At 41.1% G+C, this 26,808-nt stretch overlaps 1 protein-coding gene across 1 annotated transcript in view; it reads right to left on the minus strand.

Annotated features, from left to right (window-relative positions):
• Window positions 1-26,808, minus strand: part of VWA8 (von Willebrand factor A domain containing 8) — a 421,567-nt gene that overhangs the window by 24,259 nt on the left and 370,500 nt on the right. The window contains exons 43-48 of the mRNA XM_012476777.2: window positions 19,892-19,990; window positions 16,901-17,139; window positions 11,079-14,713; window positions 8,700-8,846; window positions 7,892-7,981; window positions 2,429-2,542 (exon numbers count right to left, since the gene is read on the minus strand). Coding sequence (XP_012332200.2) covers window positions 14,605-14,713; window positions 16,901-17,139; window positions 19,892-19,990 — 447 coding nt within the window. The 3' untranslated portion in view covers window positions 2,429-2,542; window positions 7,892-7,981; window positions 8,700-8,846; window positions 11,079-14,604. The remainder of the gene's footprint in view (window positions 1-2,428; window positions 2,543-7,891; window positions 7,982-8,699; window positions 8,847-11,078; window positions 14,714-16,900; window positions 17,140-19,891; window positions 19,991-26,808) is intronic.

The following is a 26,808-nucleotide window of genomic DNA, read 5'->3' on the forward strand; positions in this document are numbered from 1 at the left end:
AAGCAGTTGCAAAGAAGATTCCAGGGAGGGTATTTTGGGAGGTCACATGAACCAGACCTTAGAGGACTGAGGATGAGCAGGTGGGGGTGGAGTGAGAGGGCTTTTCTGGCAAAGGGGACCGGCTGTCAAGTTGGTCAGGAGCTCAGGCCAGCGGCATGAGTGTGGGCATGAGTGGAGCACTGGGATGGAGCTGTGGGCGCCCAGCTCATGAACCCACCCTCAGCGCCGCTGAGGCTGAGCTGATGTGCTTGGGAGCCCTGTGCAGCCAGGAGAAGGTACTGCACAGGTGTCCAGGTTAACTGCATGACTCAGTTGCTCTCAGGTTGATAGCACAGACCACATAGCCTCCGGGTTTAGTCTTCTCAGAACCACTCATGAAGGTCCTCCTAACCTGGACCGGCCTCAAGTGGAGCTGATGTCGTTTAAAGGGATGGGTTTTTTGCTTCCCCCAACCTGGCTGCGGCCTGAGATGGCTTTGGCTGCCTTCGGGCTCTGTGGACCTCACTTGGGCTTGTGAGCATAACTGCGCTCAGCCCCTCCATTATCTGTGATAACACATTAGTAATTATCATACCACCACACTGAGGGGTGCACCGTGGGAGACGGGAAGGGAGAGGCGGGTTCGGAGTCTGGGGAACTGACTATAGCCCAGGTTGGGGCCCAGCCGGGAGGGTGTTTGGGTCTAAGCTCAGTCCTCCAAGGATTGCACTGCTGTGTGCTCATAAACACGGCCAGGCAGCCACCAAGCACCCACCACCACTTCCTTCCTGTCTCTCTGGTGCCAAGTTGCCTGTGTACCTATTAGTGCCAGGTAGTGTCGGGCGCTTTACCACATGACCTGGTTAATCATCTCCAAAAAACTATGGAAAGAGAAGAAATTTGTTGTGCAGTTGGGGAAATGTGGGCATAGAAAACTTCCTTAAGCTGGGTGATGTCAGTGAAAATGGTGGAATAAGGACCTGCAAAGACTCTCTTCTCCATAAAAGCAATGTGAATCCTGGCAAAAAATGGTCAGAATTCAACTTTCCCAAAACTCTGGAAATTGAGCAAAGGCTTAGAGCAACCTGGGTAGCATTTACTTAAGAAAAATGGCTGAAACTCAGTAAGAACAGTAAGCACTGTGATGTTCTAACTTGCTCCATTAGAAATAATAAGTTCAGTAAAGTTTCAGGGCACAAGATCAATACATAAAAGTCAATTGCATTTTTGTGCATGAGCAATGAATAATCTGAAAATGTAATTAAGAAAATAATTCCACATACAATAACATTAAAAAGAATAAAATACTTAGGAATAAATTTTAAAAAGAAATGTGTCTTATATGCTAAAAACTCTGAAACATTGGTGAAAGAAATTAAAGAAGAGCTAAATAAATGGAGAGAGATCCTGTGTTTATGGATTGAGTTACTTAATATTGTTAGATGGCAAGACTCCCCCAAATGATCTACAGATCAATGCAATCTTTCCCAAAATCCCAGCTGGCTTTTTTTGCAGAAATGACAAACAGATTGTAAAGCTTATGTGGAAGTGCAAGGGACCCAGGACAGACAAAATAACCTTGAAAAAGAAGAACAAGGTTTGAGGAGTTATACTTTCCAATTTCAAAACTTACTACAAAGCTACAATAACCAGGACTGTATGGTAGTAGCATAAGGATAGACACATAGATCACTGGAATAGAATTGAGAGTCCAGAAATAAGCCCATACATGTATTCATGGGTCAATTACTCTTGGACAAGGATACTAAAACAATTCAGTTGGGAAATAATTGTCTTTTCAACAAGTGGTGCTGGAAGAACTGGATGTTCACATGTAAAAGAATAAAGTTGGACCCCTACTTCACACTATAAACTAAAATTAACTCAAAATGGATCAAAGGCCTAAGTGGCTAAACTGTAAAATTCTTAAAAAAAAAAAAAAATACATATGAATATTCATGACCTTGGATTAGGCAATGGTTTCTTACATATGACACCAAAAATGCAAGCAAACAAAACAAAAATAGATAAATTGGACTTCATCAAAATTTAAAACTTATATGCTTCAAAGGAGACCATCAAGAAAGTGAAAAGACAATCCACAAAATGGGGGAAGTATTTGCAAATCATATATCTTATAATGGTCTAGTATTTGGAATACATAAAGGATTCTTACAACTGAACAATAAATAGACCAATAACCAATTAAAAATGGGCAAAGGATTTGAAGAGACATTTCTCCAAAGAAGATATACAAATGACCAATAAACACATACAAAAGTGCCCAGTATTGGGCTGGGCATAGTGGCTCATGCCGGTAATCCCAACACTTTGCGAGGCTGAGGTGGGCGCATTGCTTGAGTCAGGAGTTTAAGTCCAGCCTGGGCAACATGGTGAAACCCTGTCTCTATAAAAAATACAGTAATTAGCTGGGTGTGGTGGCACATACCTTAATCCCCGCTACTCGCGAGGATGAGGCAGGAGAATTGCTTGAGCCTGGGAGGGGAGGTAGCAGTCAGCTGAGATAGCACCACTGCACTCCAGCGTAGGAGACAGAGCAGGACTCCATATTAAAAAAAAAAAAAAAAGGCTCAATGTTATTAGTCACTAGGAAAATGCAAATTCAAGTCACAAGATACTACTTCCCATCCACTAGGACAGCGACGGTCAAAAAGACAGAGAATAAGTGTTGGCAAGGATATGGAGAAATTGGAATCCTCATATTGCTGGTGGGAAGGTAAAATGGTATAGATGCTTTGGAAAACAATTAGACAGTTTATCAAAAAATTAAACATAGAGTTATCTTACGACCCAGCAATTCCACTCCTAAATACTCAAGAGAACTGAAAACATATATCTGCATTAAAATTTGAACATGAGTGTTGATAGCAGCATTATTCATATTTGCCAAAAGTCCCATCGGGTGATGAATGGATAAACAAAATGTGGTATATTCATATAATTGAGTATTGTTTGGTTGTAAAAAATGAAATAGTGATTCATGATATAACATGGATGAACCTTGAAAACATTACGGTAAGTGAAGGAAGCAAAAAAATTCCCCCATTGTATGAATCTATTTGTGTGAAACGTCCAGAATAGGCAAACACATAGAGACAGAAAGTAGACACGTGGTTCCAGGAGACTGAGGGGGAGGAATGCAAAGTAACTATTAGCAAGTATGGGGTGTAGAATTAGGGGGTGCTGACGTTTGCACAACTTTGTGAATATATTCCAAAATACTGAATTGTATACTTCAAAAGGGCGAATTTTATGATGTGTATTTTTCAATACAAAATGTCAAAAAATATTTTCTTTTTTAGGACAGAAAACTAGTTAGTATGGGGTCATGATTTGAATCCAACACCCACGCACTTAAGGTCATCTGCGCCAAGACTTCTGGGCCTTGCCAGGCAGCCTGTGGTCACTTGGAACTGTCTTAGATACCCAGAGAAAAATGGTTTCTGTTGGCTGTCACTGTGTCATCTGCGCACAGCTCTGTGGCTATCTGCTTGTCATCAGGGACTAATCTAGACACAAATTCATGTTCACGTCACACAGCCATCTTTGTCCCTGCCACTACTAAGATTTTGTTACAGGGTCAAGCTTTTGTGTCTGATTTGCTCTTCCCTTGAGTTGGAATTGTTTCCAGGTGGTTCCTCATCTCTCATGTGGATGGATTAGGGGTGGCCTATGCCACCACTCAGCAGATATGGCAGAATTCCTGTTCGGCTAGAGCTGAGACGCCTCCTCTGCTGCCCTATTACCATGGGTACTAACATGAGCCCTGGAAATTTCTTTTCCCTGAAATATTTTAAATAGGATAGACTTTCTCATCTTCATCCTATCTACACACCCACCCCCAGCCACTCATTTATTTGTACATCCATCCATCCGTCTGTCCATCTGTCCATTGTGCATCCATTCCATTTGACTAATCCATATTCAGGGCTCTTTGCGAAGTGACTGGCTGAAGCACAGTTTTGCCTGGGTTTGGGAACATGGGCCAAGTGATTTTCTCTAAAGTCTTCTAAGGATTTATTAATCTATGTGTCTCACTGGGTTGTGTGCAGGTAGGAATGTTTGGCAGCCATGATGATCTGCCAGAGAATCCCAGGCAGCCTCACAAAGGCTGAGATGGTTCTGATGCTCCCTGATTTCCCTTTTTTCTTGTTTTCCTTTAGGCCATAGAACAAGCCATTTTCAACAAAAGGACTTGCAAATTCCTGCCTTATGGCTCCTTCTGCACAGGACAGACCTTTCATCACCAACCCAACTTGTAATCTTGGGTAAAGAAGGTTCTCAGCTCATTTTCAAGAAGACAAAAAAAATGCAAGAAAAACAAAACAGCCACATAATGAAGTCGCTCCACATAATGAGGCCTGCTCTGTTGAGCTGTCATTACCCTGGGCTCCAGGCAGGCCTGGGCTCCTGGCCAGCCTGGGCAGCCTCCCACCTTACCCCTGGTCCGTCAAGGTTGGGGTCAGCAGCTGGGTAGCCCAGAAGCCACCATGGTGGCTGTTAAGAAGACTGCTTTTCAGGGCCGGGCCTTGCCTATAGCTGCTTGGTTGGATGGTGGCAGCCGAGAAGGAGAAGACTCCGTTGAGGACTGCCAGCTCAGCTACCCTAGGGACATTCCAAATCCAGGCTTTTGCTTGAACTACTCTTACCCTCCCTTTCTCCTGGGGCTCCTTGACTCCTCTTGGCTCATGTGGGTCTTGCCTGCTTATCAGAGTCAGAGCTCATTCTACCTCCCAGGCCCATGGTGCCTCCTCAGGCCTTCGTCCAGCAAAAATTTATTAACCACTCTTCCAGGGCCAGGCCAAAGACAAACGAGACTTCATCCCTGCTCTTGTTCCTTGTTCCACAGGGAAGGCAGATATGAAAAATTGACAAGACAATGTGCTGAGCACCTAGAACCATTCTTATTGCCCTAGAACCACAGAAGCTGGTGTCAAATGCTGTTGAGTTATTTCTCCACACTCCTGTCTTCCCAGCTGATTGAAAGCACCTAGAGGAAAGGGTCTTAAATTCCTTCTCTCAATTTCTGAGTGCCTTTCATGGTGGTGACCCAATAAATTGGTCCTTGAATTAAAGAGCTGTCCAGCAGCGAGGAACTGTTTTCCCCAATTCATTTTTTTTTTTTTTTTTTTGAGACAGTGTCTCGCTCTGACACCAGGCTGGAGTGCAGTGGTGTAATTCGACTACTGCAACCTCCTCCTCCCGGTTCAAGTGATTCTTCTGCCTCAGCTTCCCAAGTAGCTGGGACTACAGGTGTGCACCACCATGCCCGGCTAATTTTTGTATTTTTAGTAGAGACGGGTTTCACCATGATGGTCAGGATGGTCTCGATCTCTTGATCTCGTGATCCACCCACCTCGGCCTCCCAAAGTGCTGGGATTACAGGCGTGAGCCACCATGCCTGGCCTCCAATCCAAATTTTACTTGGATTTCTTGGTCTTTGTTTTAATCTGGGAGCATTAGGTTATGAGAAAAACAACAAACCAAACCTCCTGTATTAGTTAGGCTGTCGTGCAAACTGATGAGGGTCTCTGCTCCACACAGTCACCCGGTGTCTTAGTCAGCTTGGCCTGCTATAACAAATTACCATGGGTGACTGAGTGGATTAAACCACGAACATTTATTTCTCACAGTTCTGGAGACTGGGATGTCTCCAGATCAAGGGGCCAGCAGGTCCGGCATCTGGTAGGAGCTGGCTTCCTGGTTTATAGACAGCCATCTTCCCATTATACTTTCACATAGTGGAGAGCACGATGGAGCTCTTGTCTCTTCTTATAAATGCACCAATCCTGTTAATGAGGCCTTCACCTCATGAGTTAATCACCTACCAAAGTCCCCACCTCCAAATACCATCACAGCAGCGTTTAGGATTTAACACAGGAATTTTCGGGGGAACATAAATATTCAGTCCATAACACCCAGGAACCCAGGCTCATGAAGCTCTGCTATCTTAGAGCTACACCAACTAAAACCCATGGTTTTCTCAGTCACCCCAATTCTGTGAAAGAGAGCTGGAGGGTTGCCTACTGGCTCCTACAGGCTTTAGCCTACTATTGACACATCACTTCTGCTCACAGCCCAGTGGCCAGAACCAGTTGCATGGTCCTGATCTAATTGCAAGGGCCAGAGAAATGCGGGAGACGTTTGAACACTAAACGGCTCTACCATAGCTCCCAAGCTGGCTTATGCAGAAAGGGGGTGCTGGGAGGACACCAAGGCATCTTATGGGTCTCCATCTAGGAAGGGGGTTCCTCTGAGCCCCCAAAGGAACCACAAGTTAGGACCCACGGCCATGTTCTTAAGAGTTCCAGGGTGCCGTATTTGCTTCTCTCTCCTTCAGCCAGCAAGTTGACTTTTTCTTTGTTCTTTTTGGGTGGACTGGTTTTCTTTGCTTTTCAAATAAAATGGGAATAAGAACAGTCCCTGTCTGAAGGAGTTGTGAGGATATAATGAGTTTATCCATGTAAAGTGTTTAGGAAGTGCCTGGCGCTTGGGAAGTGCTAGATAAGAGTTAGCTATTGCTATTACTTTATGTAATGATAATAGTAATATTTTTAATTATTCTCCCTGCATATGTCATAACATGACTCCCAGGCTTAGCCTCTAAGACTCCCTCCAGAAAGAACTGACTCAAAAGAGCAGTTCTTTTGGGAGCTATCTGAGTGCCTAGCTGAATCAGGGTTCCCTCTGGGTTTGGGGAGAGCGAACAGGCGAGGAAAGCATCCCAGATGGACTCTATTATAGTCTTTAAGGCAGGTCCAGTGCTAAAAGCCTCCTCAAGAGAAACCCGTTGCAGAAGAAACTCCTAAGAAAGGCCATTTCACCTCATCCAGAGACAGGCCATGGCGGAGCCTGAGAAACACAATTTTTACTAGGAAACAAATTCAGGATCACAACCATGTGTGCAAATCAGGTGGCAAGCACAGGCTGTGCATGGTGGTGGCAGAAAAGAGTCCCGGGAGAGGAGCGGCCTCCATGATCTGCCCCTGCACCCCCACTGCTCTGCCTGGGGCTTTTCTTTCATTTGGTTCCGACTTCATTCATCCAAAGAGGCTGCTCTGGGCTCTGCATCTGCTCTGAGGCGTTTGACCAGGATGACTTGGTTTCTAAACAAAACTGGTCAAAGAGACCCTCACGTCTTAGGGGCCCACTTCCCTCTGAGGGCTTAAAACCAAATGCCCCTGCTTTTGGGGCAGTGACAACTGAACATGCCACTCACAAAGGACCTCCTTCATCCTCGCCAGAGGAGAAGCAGAAACAGGAAGTGCCTGGTGCAGAGCCAGGATTCCTACATCGTGGATGTGAAATGTTCAGGATGCCCCAAGGTCGCCATGGTCTGGGAGTTTTGTGTGTAGAATGCTCAGCTTGTCATCTGCTGCCTGACAGGAGGACAAGTGAGGTTTACAGAAAGATGCTCCTCGCCTTAGCTTCCCGAGGAGCTGGGACCACAGGCAAGTGCCAGCATGCCCAGCTAATTTTCAAACATTTTTTGTAGAGATGGGATCTCCCAGCATTGCTCAGGCTGGCCCTGAACTCCTGAGCTCAAGTGTACCTCATGCCTCGGCCTCCCAAATTGTTGGGATTACAGGCGTGAGCCACTGTACCCAAAGAGAACTATCTTAAAGAGAAAAAGGAGCTGTTTTTATTTTTTGTTTTTAGAAATCTACATTCATTTTTTCAGAGGCACTTGATCTTTTTGGTGCTAAGGAAATAATACTCAAAGGTTTTTAAGGACAACGGCTTCTTCCTAAAGGCTGAATCACAGACACTTCAGAAAACTTCTTAGTAGGGGAGGCACCACTGAAATATACTCAGTACTTGTACTAGACAGGAGGGATATATTTTGATTTTGAGTTTAACAGGCTCACATTGATCTCATTTCAGTCCTTACCCGGCTGGAGCTCAGGAATTCCAATGCTCTTTCCACAACAACTTCCTCATGTCTTGTGCCAAACAGTGGTGCATGACCCAGGCCCTGTTTCTGCAAGGAAAGAGAAGCGTTCCCAAGAAGTGTAAATTGTCTTCCTAACGACCCACAGTATACGACATGAGTTCTCTCGGTAAATCGAATTAGAAATTTAAAAAAAATCTGATTATGTCCAACTTCAAAGGCCTTTCATCACAGTTAGGAAATTACCTCCCTAACATGCATGCTGCTCCTGCCTCCATAACCCAGAGGTCAGAAAGGCAGAGCACTTCCCTAAGATAGAGGCCAAAATACAAACGGAAAACTGGATGTCTCTGAACAAACACGACTAAGGAGAACCAAGCCACTGCCATCCAACCCCAGTACAGCCTTCAGCGAGTGCTCTCGGGCGGACTGAGAGCAGAATATGTGCCGAAGGCAAGAATGTCACCCCAAGGTGCCCGGGTCTCCTGCCCTCATGTTGTATCCCAGGCCCCAGTCCTCTGCTTGGGCAATTCTCCAAGCTGCAAATGCCCTCAGCCAATTCTACCTCCTCACCCATCACAGGCTGTCTGTCTAAGGACCTTCCTACCAGCGGAGGTTAAGAGGAAAGCATGGGAATGAAAGAATTCAGACCAATAGGTGGGGATGGTAGACTCTCAGGGCTACTTGTAGTTAAAAAGAGAAGCCCCTTTTGCAGGCTAACACCACTGTGCAGATAGACTTCAGATGCTGAGGGGCAAGGTGCCAGGCCAGCTGTGTGGAGCTGCATTCCAGCCAAGTGATTGAATACCTGCTTTCATGCGGTTTTGTGGAGCTGCTGCAGTCTTCCACTTCTGCAGAGTATACCCGTTTTTTCCAATTGCCACGAAAGGTCATGCAAAAAGAGATTCTTCAGTTCTGGCACTACATATTTAATATCAATTCTTTGTACTCGAGCCTGCAATGTATGGACATGCATATTCTATCAGCCTTGAAAATAGCTTCTTAAGCACTGGAGCCCTGAAGGAAACTTCAGTTAAAGATCCTCTCTTTGCCAACTGCCAAATAAACAATTTTATTATTCAACCCATGGATCCATGAACTAAACCCTGGCCTTCCCCAGTAGCCCCTGTCATCTGCTCTTTTATTTTTTGTGCATGACACCCTGGATCTGAGCATCCGCTTGCTGCAGAGGCCCTTGGATTCCCCAACAGCCTCGGGCTCTGTAGGAGCCACCCCTAGGAGGCAAGGCCAAGGCCAAGGCCAAGTCAATCAGGCTGCTTCCCCAGCTTTGCTATTTGATATTTGTTGGGCCTGCAAGTGTTCCTTTCTAGGCCATTTTCAGGGCTGAATTGCATATGGGCCATAAAATCTTTTGTAAAAGGAAATGGATCAACCAGCTTTGTTGAGACTCATTCTGTTTCTGGAGTCCTGATGATGAAAGACTTAATTAGTGCTAGAATAAAGAAATGGTCAGTCTCATTAAGTTAGCAGCAGTATTTATTAATATAAACATATTGCACTTGAAAAATCCAAATTTAATGTCCTGTCTGAGTAAATATACTTATTTTTCTTCAAGCTTCCATCAGTTAGTCTTCATGTATGGCCATGATATCATGAGACCAATTACACAAAGTACTCTTGACAGGCTCATTATTTTCTTGCCATATTCTGGCCTGCATAAGGAGCAAACTTGCTTTAGGATGTTCAGAGAGACATTGTTCTCTTCCATTTCCAGGCCAAACCCCAGCTACCATGACTTAATGCTTCAGAGCTGCATTTCATACTAATACATTCTTGTATTCTGAAACTCCTCTGTGGTCACACCCATCATCTTTGGAGTCTGAATTTATTCACACACTCTGATGGTTCCTTCAGGGAAGGAGCTAGCAGCTCCAAAGTACTTCCACTGAAGCCTTTGAAAAAGAGGGAAGACTCCAAGTCTCTGGCACCTGCGGACGAAGGGAATCTTAAGAAGTAGCTGACACTCCTTAGAGTTTACATGTCTCCTTAGTGAGATTTCTTACAGCAGAACATGACGTTCTTCCCACCCTCAGGATCCAAACCACTTTAAAAGAGAGCTATACTTTGCTCTGAGTGGCCAAATACCACAAGCACCACTTGATTTTAAAATTATGTGGCCCTGGCATTCCAAAGCCAATGTGCACCATCATACAAGAACAGATGTGGTCTCTGAAGGCAAAAGCCCCAGGCAGTGCTTAGGTCCCAAAAAAGAGTTGTCAAGTCATTCTCAACTTGAGATGTTTGCTTGGCAAGCATTTTTTTCCCCTCTGGAGGAAATTTTGTTTACAGGATTTAACATGTAAACACACACACACACACACACACACACACACACACACTCATTGTTCAGCTGCAGAACAAAGGCCAGCTGTTGGCACATAGTAGTTTTCCAATTCCTGATCCTTTTTGATTGCTCACTGTGCCTATCAGCAGACATGTAATTCTATCTTAAGGCAGCGAGGTGCAAAGCATGAGACATAGGCAGAAATCTTGTAAATAACTATCAAACAGAAAGAATCTGTTCAGCTGACAAGGGAAAGTCTCCTTTGTTCAATTTTGATGACATTTATATAACTTTTAGTATGCATTTTCAGTCAGTAACATCATTTTGTTAAGGCAGTTGATATAGGTGCCAAAATCCTTTGCATGCTGGGAGAGAGCTTACCTTTTGTGTGTGGGGTTTTGGAGACAAAAGTTGCACTGAAGTGTGTGGCTCTTGTAAACTATACAAGGCACCAAGTCAATTCCGTCTGAGATAATGGAGCAGTGGATTTTCATGTCCAACCCCTTTAATTTGTAGGTTTAATTCAATTGAGACCCAGAAGTGATTAGCCCAAGTTTACACAGGTACTTAATAGCTGAGCAGGGTCTAGAACTTCCTTTCCACAGACAGATTTTACCTAGAGTTTGCAATTATTTCCCATGATAAGCTGGAAAATTGGAATTCCTTTCCATTACCTGTAGTACTTTTGCCATAGCAAGTCTTAGAACAAAAGTAAAGAAAAGGCAATGGGTTTTTATGGCTGGGTGCAGGGGCTCACACTTGTAATCCCAGCACTTCCGGAGCCCAAAGTGGGAGGATTGCTTGAGGCCAGGAGTTTGAGACCAGCCTCGGTAACATGGTGAAACCCCATCCCTACAAAAAAAAAAAAAATACAAAAATTACCTGGGCGTGGTGGCACACATCGGTAGTTCCAGCTACTCAGGAGGTTAAGGCAGGAAGATCTCTTGAGCCCAGGAGGTTGAGGCTGCAGTGAGCTATGATCATGCCACTGCATTCCAGCCTGAGTGACAGAACAAGGCCCTATCTCAAAAAAAAAAAAAAAAAAAAAAAAAAAAAGGAAAAAGAACCTTACGATATAATCCTGACCAGAAATTGGACTTAAGTATTTTTAAAAGCCATATATAGTATGGGTTGAAAAAAATTATTAAAGTGGACATTTTATTTTTTAAATATTAAAAAGTTATGTACAATGTATTAAATATGTCAACAATTGATTATTTCTAAGATGAAATTCCAGAAACAAGTTGTCCAGGCAGAAGAGGCTGGCTTAGAATTTGTGGAATATCTCTCATAATTGTGATCACTGGAAAGAAATAGAAAGGCAACAAATAAGCCACTATTCCTGTTGTTCCCCTTGTCTGTTTCTCCCAGCTTTATTCACTTGGACATTTAATTTTGCCTGATCTGACAGGCCCAGGAAGGAGCCAGGTGGAGGGAGGGTGGAAGCCTCCGGGGTTGGCCTTTAAGGAACAATGACAATGCTGTCTACTGAAAACCACTTCCAAACGGCTTTCAAAGCCCAATAGTTTGTTTAGAGAAAGTCTTGCCGGCATTGATGGATTTCTCCTCCTCTGACAGTTCACAGGAAAGACTGTAGTATAAAGAATTAAGTGATTCATTCCAAACATCTGATGGGTTCCCTTCAAGTACTCCCCCTCTGATCCACTTCTTATGGTTGTGCTGAGCCTCCCCATCTGTGATGAGGTCATTTTGTCGGGCACACAAAGGATTCTAGGGGGAATATGCATCATATACTGCAGCTATTCACAGCATTCATTCCTCCTGGCTGCTCACGGGTAACAATGAACCTTCTCAGCATTACATGTGCTTACTAAGGAGACAGGGGTTAGAGCCTTTCAATGGAACCCCCTGAGGCACACAATGCATTTATTATAATGTCCTGGCCCTAAGAAGGGCCTGGGAACAGCTTGGAGTGGTCTATAATTAAGTACATTTAATAATAAATGCACACACTTCTTAGGTATTGCAAGATGTGAAAATAAGCTCTTATCTTCTCAATCTCAATTCCCCTTCCTCATCATCTTTCCCCTTCACAAATCAGAAAAGTCAGGAGTTCTGTGCTTTTTTAAAAAATAACAATTTCAGAGGAGGTCTGGCTGGTCGAGAAGGGTAAATTAAATTACTTGAGAACATTCTTTCCATGTCAAAAAAATGGCTTCTGCTTCCTCAGGTAGTTACGCATGGGGAGGATTTGTTAAAGATTGGCTGTGCCTTTAATCTCCCTTGGATGCCACTTCCAAAGGCTTTCAGGGGCAGTGACCCGCTAGCTAAGGGGCATCCCTTGGGGTTAAGCTGCCACTTGGAAGGGCACTTCCTCAGATGGCTGCCATGCCTAGCAAAGAAGGAGCAGTTAGAAGTGTTCCTCCGACAGTGTCCCATGTCTTTGGTCCCCACACCTCTGAGCGCTCGAATATGGGCAGACAGACTTTCTGAGGAAAGGGAGAGGAAGAGAGCTCTGTGAATGTGGACAGGGAGAAGTTGCACTGGAGGAGAAGAGAAAAAGGCAGCAGGAGTGTGACATGCACATTTGTGAGACACAGCAAGAGTCGTGGGACCGTGAGGGACACACAGGCATTAAGGGGCCAGGAGGCTGGAGGCACAGCTTTGCCCTTGCCTGGCTGTGAGTGTGGCCAATTTACCTGAATTTCTCTATGCCTCAGTTTCTTTACTTGTAAAATGGCACCATGAATACTTAGTAAAAGGTGTAGTAACAGGAATCTGAACAGGGAAAGTGACTTAAGTTCTCTGAGCCTCACTTTTTTTAATCTGGAAAATAAGGTTGAAAATACCCGTTACATGCATCCTTGTGAGGATGAATGAAACAATGTATGAAATCCCTTAGCATACTCCTGGTACATAGCAAACAATCAGTAAGTGCTAGCTGCTGTTGTGGTGACTGCAATTACATTTTAAAAGATACATATTGGATTGAAATTGTTTGCATCATTGGATTGTTCAATACATGGAGCAGGCATCCATGCAAGAAAGTCATGCAAACTCACTGGCTAGTAACACACTGGAAATCAAATTGCTTTTGTTTATTTGATAGTTAATGATACGGAGAGGAGGTGATGGAACAAATGGGTATTAGCTTTTCTTCTCTCCTGTAATTAAAATGAAATTATGAACCTGTATAATTTCAATATATATGGGTGAATAGGATAATATTATTAATAAGACTATTAATAATAGTCTAACTTAAGAAGACCAGTTTTTTCTACTCATTGGTGCCCTAACGTTTCTGACTTTGCTATCAATGATGAAGAGGAGTTTTTAAATTATATGGTTAAAGATATAATGACTTCTGCTGGAGCATTTGATTTTAAACAAAGCGATATTCAGCCTACTGGTTAAATGAAGGTTGGTCCAAGAATATGTGGGAATAAGGTACATTCTGAAAGAAAAGGAATGAGGTTTTGAAAAAAGTTGTTTTCTTTCTATTTGTTTGTTATAGCTAAAGAAATCTCCAATCACCAGTCACTTCAAATATACCACCTTGATTTTACTTTTTTTACTTTATTTTAGGTAATTTTTGTATGAATATTCTCAATAAATAATTTTCTTATAAGCATTTATTATTTTGAGCATTACAGTTTGGACCCCAAAATGGAGTACTGTGAATTTTTGAGAGAAGAACAAGAAGAAACAGGAAACCTAAGGCAGGACATCTTTCTCCTCCCACTCTAGTAGCAAGGAGAAGAGGACATTTGCATTTTATTATTTAAGAGGCTTTTAAAAGTTACGTGGAAAGGCAAGCACTCCAAGGATCTTCTGATTCCTTCTGGCTTTGGCCAGGAAAATGAAGTTAATGAGAACAGCCAACCTTTCATAAAATACTGCTATTGGACGGACTTTTTGGTGGGTTAAATATTATAAAATCATTGTATTCTGGTCAATACAGAGCAGGGAGAAAAAAATAATTATTGGATAGAAGCATTTTGGTGGGTTTTGCACAGATTTGGCATCTTACGTCAGAATGTGATATCAAAGGCTCAGTTTGATGGGGTTGCTTTTCTTATCTTAGGTGACCGATGATGTGTTAAGGCAAAAGCAAAGTATTTTTTCCTCCTCAGGTTTTTGGAAACAGACCAAACACATAGTTCTCAAGACCACCTTCCTTTAACCCCAACCTCTGATAAAATGCAGGTCAACTCGCTTCCCCTAATGACTTCTAAATTCATCAATGGAGTATCTTTCCATGTTCAAGTCTCCTTCTGGCTGCTTTTCTGAATTCTCCTATCTGAGCAAGTGTAGGAAGTCCCAGGAATGCCAGAATCATCCAGTCATTGCATGGGTTCACTTCATCCATATCTTGTTCTTTTCAGAATACTCCTTATTCTTGTCTTATTTCAAATCCTGGTGTCATCAGGGTGATGAAGGGCACTTCTTAGACACTCGACAACATGGTGGAGGTAAAGATCTGTTGTAAAATCTGAGGAATGTCCTTGGTATCCATGGCAACGAAAGACCGACCAGCTGGTAAAGTTCTCTGAAGCCTGCCAGGATGGAAAGGGAAAGGAAGTTACCATTGTAAATGGGGCTCCCCTTCCACCTCCTGCCCTGGCAAAACACAGGCTCCTAATCGTTTCTTAGGAAAGGAAGTTTTTACTTTCTAATATCTTGCTCTCTTCCTACCATTGAATTGGCTGTCGTCATTAAGCAATGAAAGGCTTGGAAGAGTAACAGGGAAAGCACAGCAAAAGCAGTGAACTGAAAGAAAGGTCTTTTCAGTGAGAAAGTCAGTGAATTTGAAAAGAAAAAATTTTCTTCCTTTCATTACCGCCATTTCTTGATATTTCGTATTCCCTTAGTAGAACAGAGCCCTAGGGATTCATCTGGGATCAGCTCACCTCCTGGGTCTAGCAAATATGTTGACCTCACACTGTATTTCTAAGTGCTTTACCTTCCTTAGAAAACAGGCCTCCAAAAAAATTGCCCAGCCAAACCCTGAGTGGTTCTTTCTCTCTTTCTTTGCCTCTCTCTTCTTTTTTTTTGGTCCACATCACACAATATGAAATGCGATCTGGATTGTCCAATTGCCGCTTCAATGACACTGAGGTTGTACGGGCTTATGAAATTTTTTCCAACTCATTTTTAAGTGAATTTTTAAAAACTTCTAACAGGTTTTGATTTGAATTATCCTTAAAAATAACATGTCATTGAAGTTATAATTTTTTGAATACTAATTTATCATTTGGAACAAAAGGCCATTTTGAAGGCAATAAAACTGCAAGACACAGTTCTCTTCAAAAGAACGCCTCCTTTCACCATGCCAGTGAAGTCTGGCTTTGGGATGACACTTAATAAAATTCAACCATCCTGTGTAGTATCATATATTTGGCATGCCTGGTAAGCCAGCTAATTCTGCAACATATCTGTTGCCAGTGGATGTTGGACCATTTCCCTAGGAAACCACAAGGGTATTATTGTGCTTTCTTAAGTATTCAAACAGGATCTGTTCACTAGAAAGACAAAATGGTCATTTCATCTCAACCAGTATTTGTGGAGCTTGTTGTCTGCCTAATACTGGGCTGATGCTGAGGACAATCTGGGTGGAAAAGGCATAGTTTGTGTTTAAGGATATGGAGGTTCTGAAAGAAGCAAAGCACTAACTCATAAAAACTAAGAAGAATGCAAGTCATGGCATAAAATGACTGTAATTATATGATATTAAGTCTGTTCTCAACCTTACTCTGCAGCCTTGAAGCAAGGCAAAGGGAACAGAGAGAAAAGTGCTAGCGTTTAGGATACGAAAACATTTCCAATCTATTTAGGACTCTACACCACAGAGCAAGACAGGTAAAAGGGGTGGAATAACAAAAAGGTAGGCCCTTTGTGCTTTAGGCAGGGATTTTTTTTTTTTTTTTCAAAGATTTACTTTCACTGGTGCTTTGTGCTTCTTACAGGTATTTTAAACACAGAAAAACCATGAACTCTTTCTGTTTGTAATTCAAAAAGATAAATGTTAGTGTGTTCAAGTTAGGAAAGTGTTTCCAGATCTCTCCTTTCAGATCATACCCACTGGTATTTATTGTCTGATCATAAGATTCTCTATTGAATATTCAGTATATTCAGTGTAGTATCTAACTATATATATATTATCTTATGCTGTTGCCAAGTGTTTCAGCTGCCTTGTCTCTCCACCAGTAAGAATACACGTGAGTGTGTCTATATATATACAGGCATACATATATGTAGGAGATGTCTCTATGGGAATATAATACATATATGTATGTATATATATGTCTACATATGTACAGACATTCATACACACAAACACACACATCTCCTATGCTAGGAAAATAGCAGAGGTTCACTATTTTTCATATGATTTGAACACGAAACGATTAGTCTGAGCTTAGGGCCTTGTGCCAAATGTGTAAATACTACCCAATTTACTAGTGGCAAATCAATTTGTTAATTATTTATTATTGGCTTAAATATGAACTAAAAATAATTAATTTAAAATTATTATTATTTATCCAAACAAAAGCTAGAACCTAACTAGACAGCTCAATAGATTATAAGCCCTTGAGGGTAGTAACTCTAGTTTCTGTTTGTCCTCTGTCTCCCTCACTGTCCCTCACTTAGCACCTCATGGTGCTTTGCCTGTAAAACAAGCATGTGTTAGTTACTCAGTATATCTGTACCTGCCCTTTTCTGTATGCTCAGATGACACTTACCTGGTTGCTTGATCACCTAAAGATCCAATAAAAATGGCAAAAGCATTTACTTGAGGGTCTCTTGTGAGGATTTGAGCAAACTTAGCAGGATGTATTCCATATCGTGACAGATTCGCATCACTCAGGACTATGACAAAGTACTCATCGGCCTCTTCTTTGACAATTTCCTTGATAGCATGTTCTGTCCCTTCTAATGTGTGGTCCCCACTCATGCAGAATTGAGAGTGGGCATGCATTGTCTGGAGGCAAGAGAAGTCACACAAAAGCCATGGATGAGAAACTTCTTTTTTAACAAATATGATTATTTTTCTATTGACCATGAGAATGCATACATACCAATTATTACCCATGAGTAGTAAGTTCTAAGTTAGTTCTATTTAATTTGCATATTTGAGTGACAACAGTATACAGTGATATTTGTATCTGGCATAGAATTTCATTAGATATAGAAATCATTCCAAAACTATTACAGTAGGTACTTAGTTTTAAAATGCAAGCTTCCACTTAAAGTGAGAAAATAAAAGAAAATATAAAACTTGGTATCACACTGGAGGATGAAGATGACACAGGAGGAAAACAAGGAATGGGTTGAGTTTCCAATAAACAAAGTTATAATACTAAAACATTGTATTCACATCAACAGCAATGGAGGAAATTTACTTAAAATCGTGATGGATAGGTTTCTATTGCAGACTTACGTGTGTGAAATCAAATTCTACATAAAATCGGGGACAGAGAGTATTCTAAAAGTGGTCATTCTGCTCAACAATGACATGACTCTGTACCTAGAAAACCCTAAAATCTGATAAACGAATTCAGTAAAGTCTCAGATTACAAAATCAATATACACAAATCAGTAGCACTGCTATATGCCAGCAATGACCAAGCTGAGAATCAAATCAATTAAACTAAATCTCTTTTACAATAGCTAAATTTGAATTAAACTAAATCAAACTAAATCTCTTTTGCAATAGCTGCACACACACAAAACCCTAGGAATATGCTTAACTAAGGAGGTGAAAGAACTTTACAAGGAAAACTACAAAACACTGATGAAAGAAATCATAGATGACACAAACAAATGAAAACATCCCATGCTCCTAGATGAGGAGAATCAGTATCTACAGGTTCAATGTAATTCCCTTCAAAATACCATCATGATTTTTGAGAAAACAATCCTAAAATTCACATGGAACCAAAAAAGAGCCCAGATAGCCAAAGAAATAGTAAGCAAAAGGAACAAATCTGGAGGCATCACATTACTGGACTTTAAATTCTACTAAGGCTGTAGTTACCAAAACAGCATGGTACTGGCATAAAAGTAGGCATGTAGACCAATGAAACAGAATAGAGAACCCAGCAATAAAGCCAAATACTTACAGTCAACTGATCTTTGACAAAGCATACAAAAACATAAACTGAGGAAAGGACACCCTATTTAATAAATGTTGCTGGGAAAGCTGGCAATCCACATGTAGAAGAATGAAACTGGATCTCCACCTCTCATACAAAATCAACTCAAGATGAATCAAAGACTTAAATTTAAGACCTGAAACCATAAAAATTTTAGAAGATAACATTGGGAAAACTCTTCTGGATATTGGCTTAGGCAAACAATTCATGACTAAGATCCCAAAAGCAAATGCAACAAAAACAAAAATTAATAAATGGTATCTAATTAAACTAAAAAGCTTCCGCACAGCAAAATAAATAATCATCAGAGTAAACAGACAACCCACAGAGTGGGAGAAAGTCTTCACCAACTATGCATCCGACAAAAGACTAGTATCCAGAATCTAGAAGGAACTCAAACTAATCAGCAAGAAAAAAACCAAATAATCCCAACAAAAAGTCAGCAAAGGATATGAATAGACATTTCTCAAAAGAATATATGCAAACAGCCAACAAACATGTAAAAATGTTCAACATCAGTAATCATCAGGGAAATGCAAATTAAAACCATAATGAGATACCACCTTACTCCTGCAAGAATAGCCAAAAAGGTAAAAAGTTGATAGATGTTGGTGTGTATGTGGTGAAAAGACAACAGTTACACTGCTGGTGGGAATGTAATCTAGTACAACCACTACAGAAAACAGTGTGGAGAGTCCTGAAAGAACGAAAGTAGGTCTACCATTCGATCCAGCAGTCCCACTACTGGATATCTACCCAAAGGAAAAGAAGTCATTAATATTAACATGAAAAAGACACATACACATACGTTTATAGCAGCACAATTAGCAATTGCAAAGATATGGAACCAACCTAAGTGCCCGTCAACCTATAAGTGAAAAAGAAAATGTGATATATATACACCACAGAAAACTATTCAGTCATAAAACTGAATAAAATAATGGTATTTGCAGCAACTCAGGTGGAGCTGGAGGTCATTATTCTAAGTGAAGTAACTCAGGAATGGAAAACCAAATACTGTTTGTTCTCACTTGTAAGTGGCAGCTAAGCTATGAGGACACGAAAACAAACAGTGATATAAGGAACGTTTGGGACTAAGGTGGGGGGGTTCTCAGGGGCATGAGGGATCAAAGACCACATATTGGATGCAGTATATACTGCTCAGGTAACGGGTATACTGTCTCAAAATTCACGACTAAAGAATTCATAACCTAAAACCACCTGTACCCCCAAAACTACTGAAATAAAAAACAAATTTTAAAAGGGGTCTTTTTTTTTTCCTTCTACTGCACATGTAGGGGCTGAAAAGAACTATATAGGACATATAAGGGGGCCCAGGATGTAGAATCTCAATCTAATAGCAAGTGCTCTAAAAATATGTAGGGAACAAATTTTAAATTTTGTATGGTGGAGAAAATGATTTTAGGTGTGATGGGTGTTTTTTCAGTTCAATGCCTGAATGTCTGTGTAACAGTTTTTTTCTTTCCTGTATATCTACTATTTCTTCAATGAATCTTTTTAGTCTTTACCTAATCTGATAGAAGCTTTCATAATACAGAGGTAATAAAACGTACTTACCTTCAGAATTTCTAGTCTTTGCTTATTGTCCTTGGGGATTTTGTTAGTTGGAACCAGGCCAATGTTGTAGCCATCTCCAGAGTGTCCAATGATGTCATACTATATGCAAGAGAACCAGAAAGTTACAAATTTTTCTCCACAAAAGAAGAGTCATTAGATCTTTAATGTTCAACTCTTAGGACTGTTATTGTCCAAAGTTGCTCAACATATGGCCATAAAGAAATGCAGTGAGATGAATGTGTGCTTAATTCCCTAATCTCACTATGTACATGAGAAACTCCTGTTTATTGAGAAAGGCTAGAGCTGGGAGTCAAGTGCAACCCTTCTACAGAATCTGAAGAAAAAGTCTGGGGTCTGAGGTAAACTATAATTGGGGTGAGGTGGTTCCCTCCAACTTTGAGTTGCACATACCATGTGCAAAATACTCCTCTGCGTGTTGTAGAGCAATGCAGTTATTTCTTTTCATGACTGTTCCTTTTAAAATGGTGACTTCTTTGAAGGTGAGGCCACAGCTTACTTCTCTTTGAATTTCTAGAATCTAAGAGAGTGCCCAGCACATGTAAGAGTTTGCAATCAAGTTGGGGCCATAAGAAGCTTTCCCTTTGCATTTGGGCTACATTCTTCTACAAATAAGCTGTTTGAAGCTGGAATACAATTTTTCCCCCTCAGCAATCATGGGATAAATGGTGGTTAGCCCATGCTAGCTGACGGAAAACAATCAATAACATAACTGAAAGTACTGTGCTTTAAATAGAAAGAAACAGAAAAAATTTGGCTGAAATTGTTATTATGCAAAAATAGGAAGTCAGAAAAGGGGTTTCCTGGGGAAGATGAGTCCCATTATAGACATGCTGAACTTGTGTCCTGGGAGAGAGATGTGGCTGGGGGTGAAGACCTAGCAGTTCTCCCCAGGAGGGAATAAATGGAGGCCCATATATGATGTCTAAATATGTAAAAGCTACACATCAGGCTACCAACTGTTCAATAAAATATGTCCTCCTACTTTGATAAAATGTACGCTATAATAACCTGAAAAGCCAGGGCCAAATTTCAAATACTTGGGTTCCTGGAAGTTCTGTGCTAGACATGACCACATGGGCAGTACTGGCCCCTGGCCCGTAGCCCATGCCCTTCTCTTGTAGCTGGCTCTGTCCCACCGCATGAGGTACCTCAAATGCAGGTGTGTGGTCACCCAGTGTTCAAATCCACACTCCATCACTCCACCATAACCAACAGCTACCCCTTGCCCACCTCTCAGACCTTGGTGTGCCCACACCATTGGCCAGTCTGCCCTAGGAAAGAGGCCCATGCAGGACCTGGAAGCAGGCTTGGGGTCATTTGATGAGGACAGTTTGGGGCCCCAGGTACCAGGAACATGATCTAGAAACAGGCTTTAAAGGCCTTTTGGCCTTATAGACACCTCACCTCATGGGAGCGCATGGTCAGAGGAGGGCCAGAGTGGGACCATGGGAGGGGGTGGGAGATTATTCTGTGCCTTGTTCAAATATAAAAGAAGAGTGAAGGAAATTTATCAATGTGTTGAATAAGTTGACAATAAATGCTTTCTAACGATATAATACATTCCATATAAGAAAAAAAATTCTCCTTAGTATAGTTTGCTATTAATAGAGTGAAAAGGTACCAAATAAAAACTGAAAGCTAAAAGCAGTTAGAAATTGCTCAGATAGGAAATTTCTGGTTTCAGCATAGGCCTGACTAAGGGTTCAGTGGTAGGATTGGCACAGATGTGGAGAGAGCTGGCCTAATCCTTCCATGGAAGCATACTCCAGGGAGCCCTGACTGATTTGACAATGGTCATGGCAGGAACTGTTTGTAGCCAAGAGAGGAAAGTTCTCTTGAGAAGGTGCCAGGCAGGTTGCTTTCATTATGGGCTGGTGAAGTAATCTGTTAAACAGGATCTTATACATGAAGTAATAAGATCAGTTCCCTGACACAGAGCTAGGTTTCTCATATTGGGCTGAGGTAAGAGGGCTATGAATGTGTTTAACTTTTCCCTCTCTTCTAACTGATGGCTAGAGTTCTTTCTAATTAGATGACAGTGAATGAGACTATAGAAATCTTTGATCATGTGGTCTGTCAGAGTCAATGTGACTGGTCAAACAGCAGTCAACAAATAGTTTTTAGCTGGTCTTTATTAAAACAAGATACTGGCTGACTAAAACCTTCAAAAATATTTTAGCAACCATCCATCACTTGATTGAGTGATTGATATATGCCAGGAGAAAAAAGTATACTATACTTTTCTATGCAAATGAGACAAAGAAAGGTGGATTGCATACTTCATTTTCTTCCTTTTTCCCTTTCTATCTTCTTTTTTTCCCTTCCCTTTTCTTTCTCATCTCTTCTTTATTTGTGGTAAGGAAAGTATTATTTGCAGAAAGACCAGCCTTTGTCTGTGCCTCGTGAGTACTGCAAAGGCTTGAGAAGACACATAAGCGACAGGATGGGGCTTATAAAATAGTTTGCAGGCCCTGGTTTCTCATCTTCCAGATGCGCTTGAGGATTATTCTGTGCCCAAAGTCAATAAAATGCTTGGGAGAAATCTAAAGTACATCCAAATGTGGACCATTCCCTGGTGTTATTACAGATTATATTAAGCTTCCATTACTAGCAATACTTCTCCACCAAAATATCTAGTATTTGCTATCCAAGGATGCCAACAGGTTTTACAAACAGTAATTGGCTAATCCTTAAAATTGTCTGGATTAATGGAAAAGATGCATACTGTCATTCATTTCCATTCCCTAACTCCTAAATCTGCTATTCACCTGATCTGGTTTCTGTGATGATCACTGTGAAATCCAGCTTGACAGGGCCCTGAGCATGCTTCCATGGAAGAACCACAAGAGGCAATAAACAAGTTCCCCACTGTCATTACCAGTGACACTTAGATCAGAACTTTTTCTGAGTAGCTCAAAATGTTTATGATCACAATTTCTCCACTTTTCAGAGCATCCCTGAAAACCCCGTGCAGTCTCATGATTAACATTTAACATAAATATTAAACAACAGTAATAAAAAAAAGCCTCAACTGCAGAGGACCAATTTAAATACTTTTTTGCTTTAGAAATCTGTTTAAATGCTCTTTGGGAAGTGTTGTTCACTTAGAGAAAAGTATAACAAATAAAAACAAATGCTGAAATGTTTATCAAAGACACGATTTATCATCAAATAGGAAGGATGATTTGTAATGTTTAGAACGCTTAGAACAAAGTGCGTTAGTATTTTTATGAATAAGATTTATGTGTAAATTTCTATTAGGATGGCCAACCATTTGCTGGCTTTAGGAGCCGCTATGCTTTATTATACAGCCACATTATAAGTAGCTATGAGACAGTCATCTAAGGCTATTTACGAAAATTACTTCTAGAAATGTAAATACACCGTTCTCAGATGGTGCCACTAACTATGAGCTACAAAGGATCAGAAGATAAACATGTTATTTCAAAAATCAAGAGAAATGCCAGAGGAACCCTAGTGTTAGTTAGCTAATAACCTAGAGCATTAGCTGGCTAACCTTTCTTCATATAATGTACGTCAATGTGAAAAGAATAATGTCCTGAAAGGTCAAGGATTCTAGACTTGGCTCTGACGTTAACAAGCTTTCTGACTTACAGCAAATCACTTAACCTCTCTAAACCTTGTTTCTACCTTGTAACTGCTGGCTTAGAACGTTTCTAACACTGTATGCCTGTAAATCATTTAACCTCTCTGACAACATGGGATAAAATCTGTCTTACCACCTCCCAGGGTCATTGAAAGGGTAGGACAATACACTTAATGACTTTGTAGTTTGTTACAGTTTACAAAAGACTTCCATATATCTCATCTCATTTTGATTTTCTCTACAACCTTTGGGGTAAGTGTTATCCTTATATCACAAATGAAGAAATTGATGCTTAGAGAGACTAACAGACGTTCTTAAGAACGTAGATCTAGGGTTGCTTAAACCCTAGGTGCTCTGACTCTAAATCCAATTTTGTTATTTGTTTTTATTTTTTGTTTTTCTTTTGAGACAGGGTCTTGCTCGTTGTCCAGACTGGAATGCACTGGTGCAATCACAGCTAACTGCGGCCTCAACCTCCCAGGCTTAAGCAATCCTCTCATTTCAGCCTTCCAAGTAGCTGGGACCACATGCATGCACTGCCACACGTGGCTAATTTTTGTATTTTTTTGTAGAGGCAGGGTCTTGCTATGTTGCACATGCTGGTTTTGAACTCCTGGGCTCAAGCAATCCACCTGCCCTGGCCTCCCAATGTGCTGGAATTATAGGCATGAGCCCTGTGCCCAGCCCAGTGTTTTCACTGCAGAGAAATAACTACTTCCCCAGCTACTCTCCTCTCCCATCTCGACTTAAGTTTTTGAATGGTTGGGTTGGCCACATCAACAGTTGAATTAATTCTGAATTCTCGTTTAACTTAGAATGGACTCAGAAAAGTATGTACTCCTTTAGTCCAATCTCCATGTAGCAATAAGAATTTATTCACAGCCTAAACTGATAGGATGACTAGTCTCCATTTCTAAACTTGTGAAACATTCCTGAGGTACTGGAAAGAGGTTAATTATAGACACTAAATTAAGTCCTTGATAGAAGAAATTTCCCTGACAGATGCTGATTTGTGAGTCACATGTTTTCACTTCCTTTTGGGAGTTAACTCAGCCTTTCTGACGAAGGTATCTTTGAGAAGTTTGTCTTTTATACCTCCCTTGCATGGTGAGGTGCCAAGGGTAGGAGAAGACAGAGTACCTTACATAAATAATACATTTGCTCCTGAATCACAGTTTTAAAAAACTCAATTGAACAGAAATAAAATGGCTGTAAGAAACAGGGATGAAGCATCAACTAAGAGGCCTGAAGTGGAAGTCAGAAGTGCTGGCTTTGCACTGTAATTGTGTGACCTTGGGCAAAGCATTGAAGCTCTTTCAATCTTCGTTTTCTCTTCTGTAAAACAAAAAGGTTGGTGAAAATAATTTCCAAGGTCACACCTACCCCCCAAAATTCTGTATAAATTTAATGGTATGTTTAAGAACTGTAATGAACAAGCCTGCTTCTCTTAGATTTAGGAACACCTAATGCCTTGTTTTCTTCTGTCAAGGGAGGAGTGAATCATCTCAATCTGAGGGTCAATAGCACCTTTTCCAGAAAGAAAGCCCTCAGAGCCTGTGAGAAATAATAATCCAGTACGTGATCCCTAACATAATGGGTTTCTAATTATTTCTTTCCTTTAAAAATTTGTTGGCAGTGAAACCCTTCCTTCAAATGAAATACTGCACAAAAGCTCAGCTTATGAAACTTCATACACTATCGATACATGCGAAATTGTAGTTGAATTGGGGATGGGGCAAAAAGTGCTGCCTACTCACCTCCCCACCCCCAAATCCTTCAAAAGTTCTTGTTACATGGTTAGAAAATCACTGTCCTAGAATATGGTTTATATGCCTTCACAGAAATAATAAGTTTGAGTTTCTTTCTTTTTTTTTTTTCAAAGTGTAACTTCTGAATAAGGAAATAAATCTCTTTTCTGGTGCCATTATTTGAGTGCCTAATGGAGAAATAGTTACCTAACTTTGGTATTATTGCTTTAAAAAAAAAATTAAGCCATTAAGAGCCTTTGAAAAGGAGGTCTATTTCAAGATTACAGTGAAAACATTCCCAGGGGCTTGGAGAAAACATGAGGAACAAATTGGAATGAAAGTTAAGAAAAAATGCTTCCTGATGAAAAGACAATGGTTCCCACAAACAGTACTATTCCACTTTTCACTTTAATTTGAAGAGCTACATGAACATTCAGAATGATGCTGACTAGAAGAGTAGAGGAGCTTATGCTGATTATGAGCAAATGATGGAGCTCTAGTCTTCAGTGATCTATTGTGAATGTTATTCCTGGGAATAGCTGAATTCAGTTGGTAGAGAAATTATGAGAAACTTTAAACACTCCAAATGGCTTAGAGATGTGTCTTGCCACTGAATTACCTTTTCTTCTCAGTAATTCTTGCTCTAGGGTCCCTGTGGTTTGGCACAGGTCATGACAACGTGGAATAAAAAATGGAGGCTGACTCCACATGAGCCTCTGGGACCTAGACAGTAATGACCCACGGCTCAGGAGCTACGCCCAAGCCAAGCAAAACACAAAGCAGATGCCAAGAGAGATGGAGAGCATCCAGATCACAGACTGGGCCAGTGGCTTCTGAAGGTTTCAAAGCAAATACAGACTAGACACCTTTACAACTGAGGTATGACTGCAGGAAGACAATGTTAAGAACTGTCTGGAACTGGGGGCTGGGGAGTCTCAGATCATACTGTTGAATTCCTATTGATCCCATGTGTGAATGCCATTCTGGGCTATGGAATATACATTTATCTCTAGGAGCTCCTCAAACTGTCTTCTGTTCATGCATAATTTTCTATTTTCTGAGTAAATTAAATCCTTTTGTTAGTTATTCCTATTCCTTTTATGCCTTTCCCAAATGAGAAAATGAAAGTATTCAGTAGAATATGATCATATAACATAAAGATACAGAACAGAATGCAATGGTACACAGCCACTGAATGTATGTGCATCAAATATCTCTGAGAAGAGACCAGTAATTCCACTAACAGTGGTTGCCACTGGAGAGAGGAGCTGGGAGCTGAGACGGGGGTGGGGTGGGAAGAGGCTTACTCTTCACTCTTCCTCCTTTTGTACCTCTTACACTTTGTGCTATATGCACCCATTACCTATACCCCTAAACATTTACAGTCAGCCCTTTGTATATGCAGATGTGGAGCCCATGGAGAGGAAGGTCAACTGGAAGACTTGAGCATCCACAGGTTTTAGTATCTGAGAGGGGTCCTGGATCCAACCCCTCATAGATACCAAGGGACAACTGTAATTATAAATAGAAACACCTCTTAT

This window comes from Aotus nancymaae, unplaced genomic scaffold (genome assembly GCF_030222135.1).
Source record: "Aotus nancymaae isolate 86718 unplaced genomic scaffold, 86718_ANA_hifiasm-v0.15.2.pri h1tg000043l, whole genome shotgun sequence".
In the NCBI taxonomy this organism is placed as follows: Eukaryota; Metazoa; Chordata; class Mammalia; order Primates; family Aotidae; genus Aotus; species Aotus nancymaae.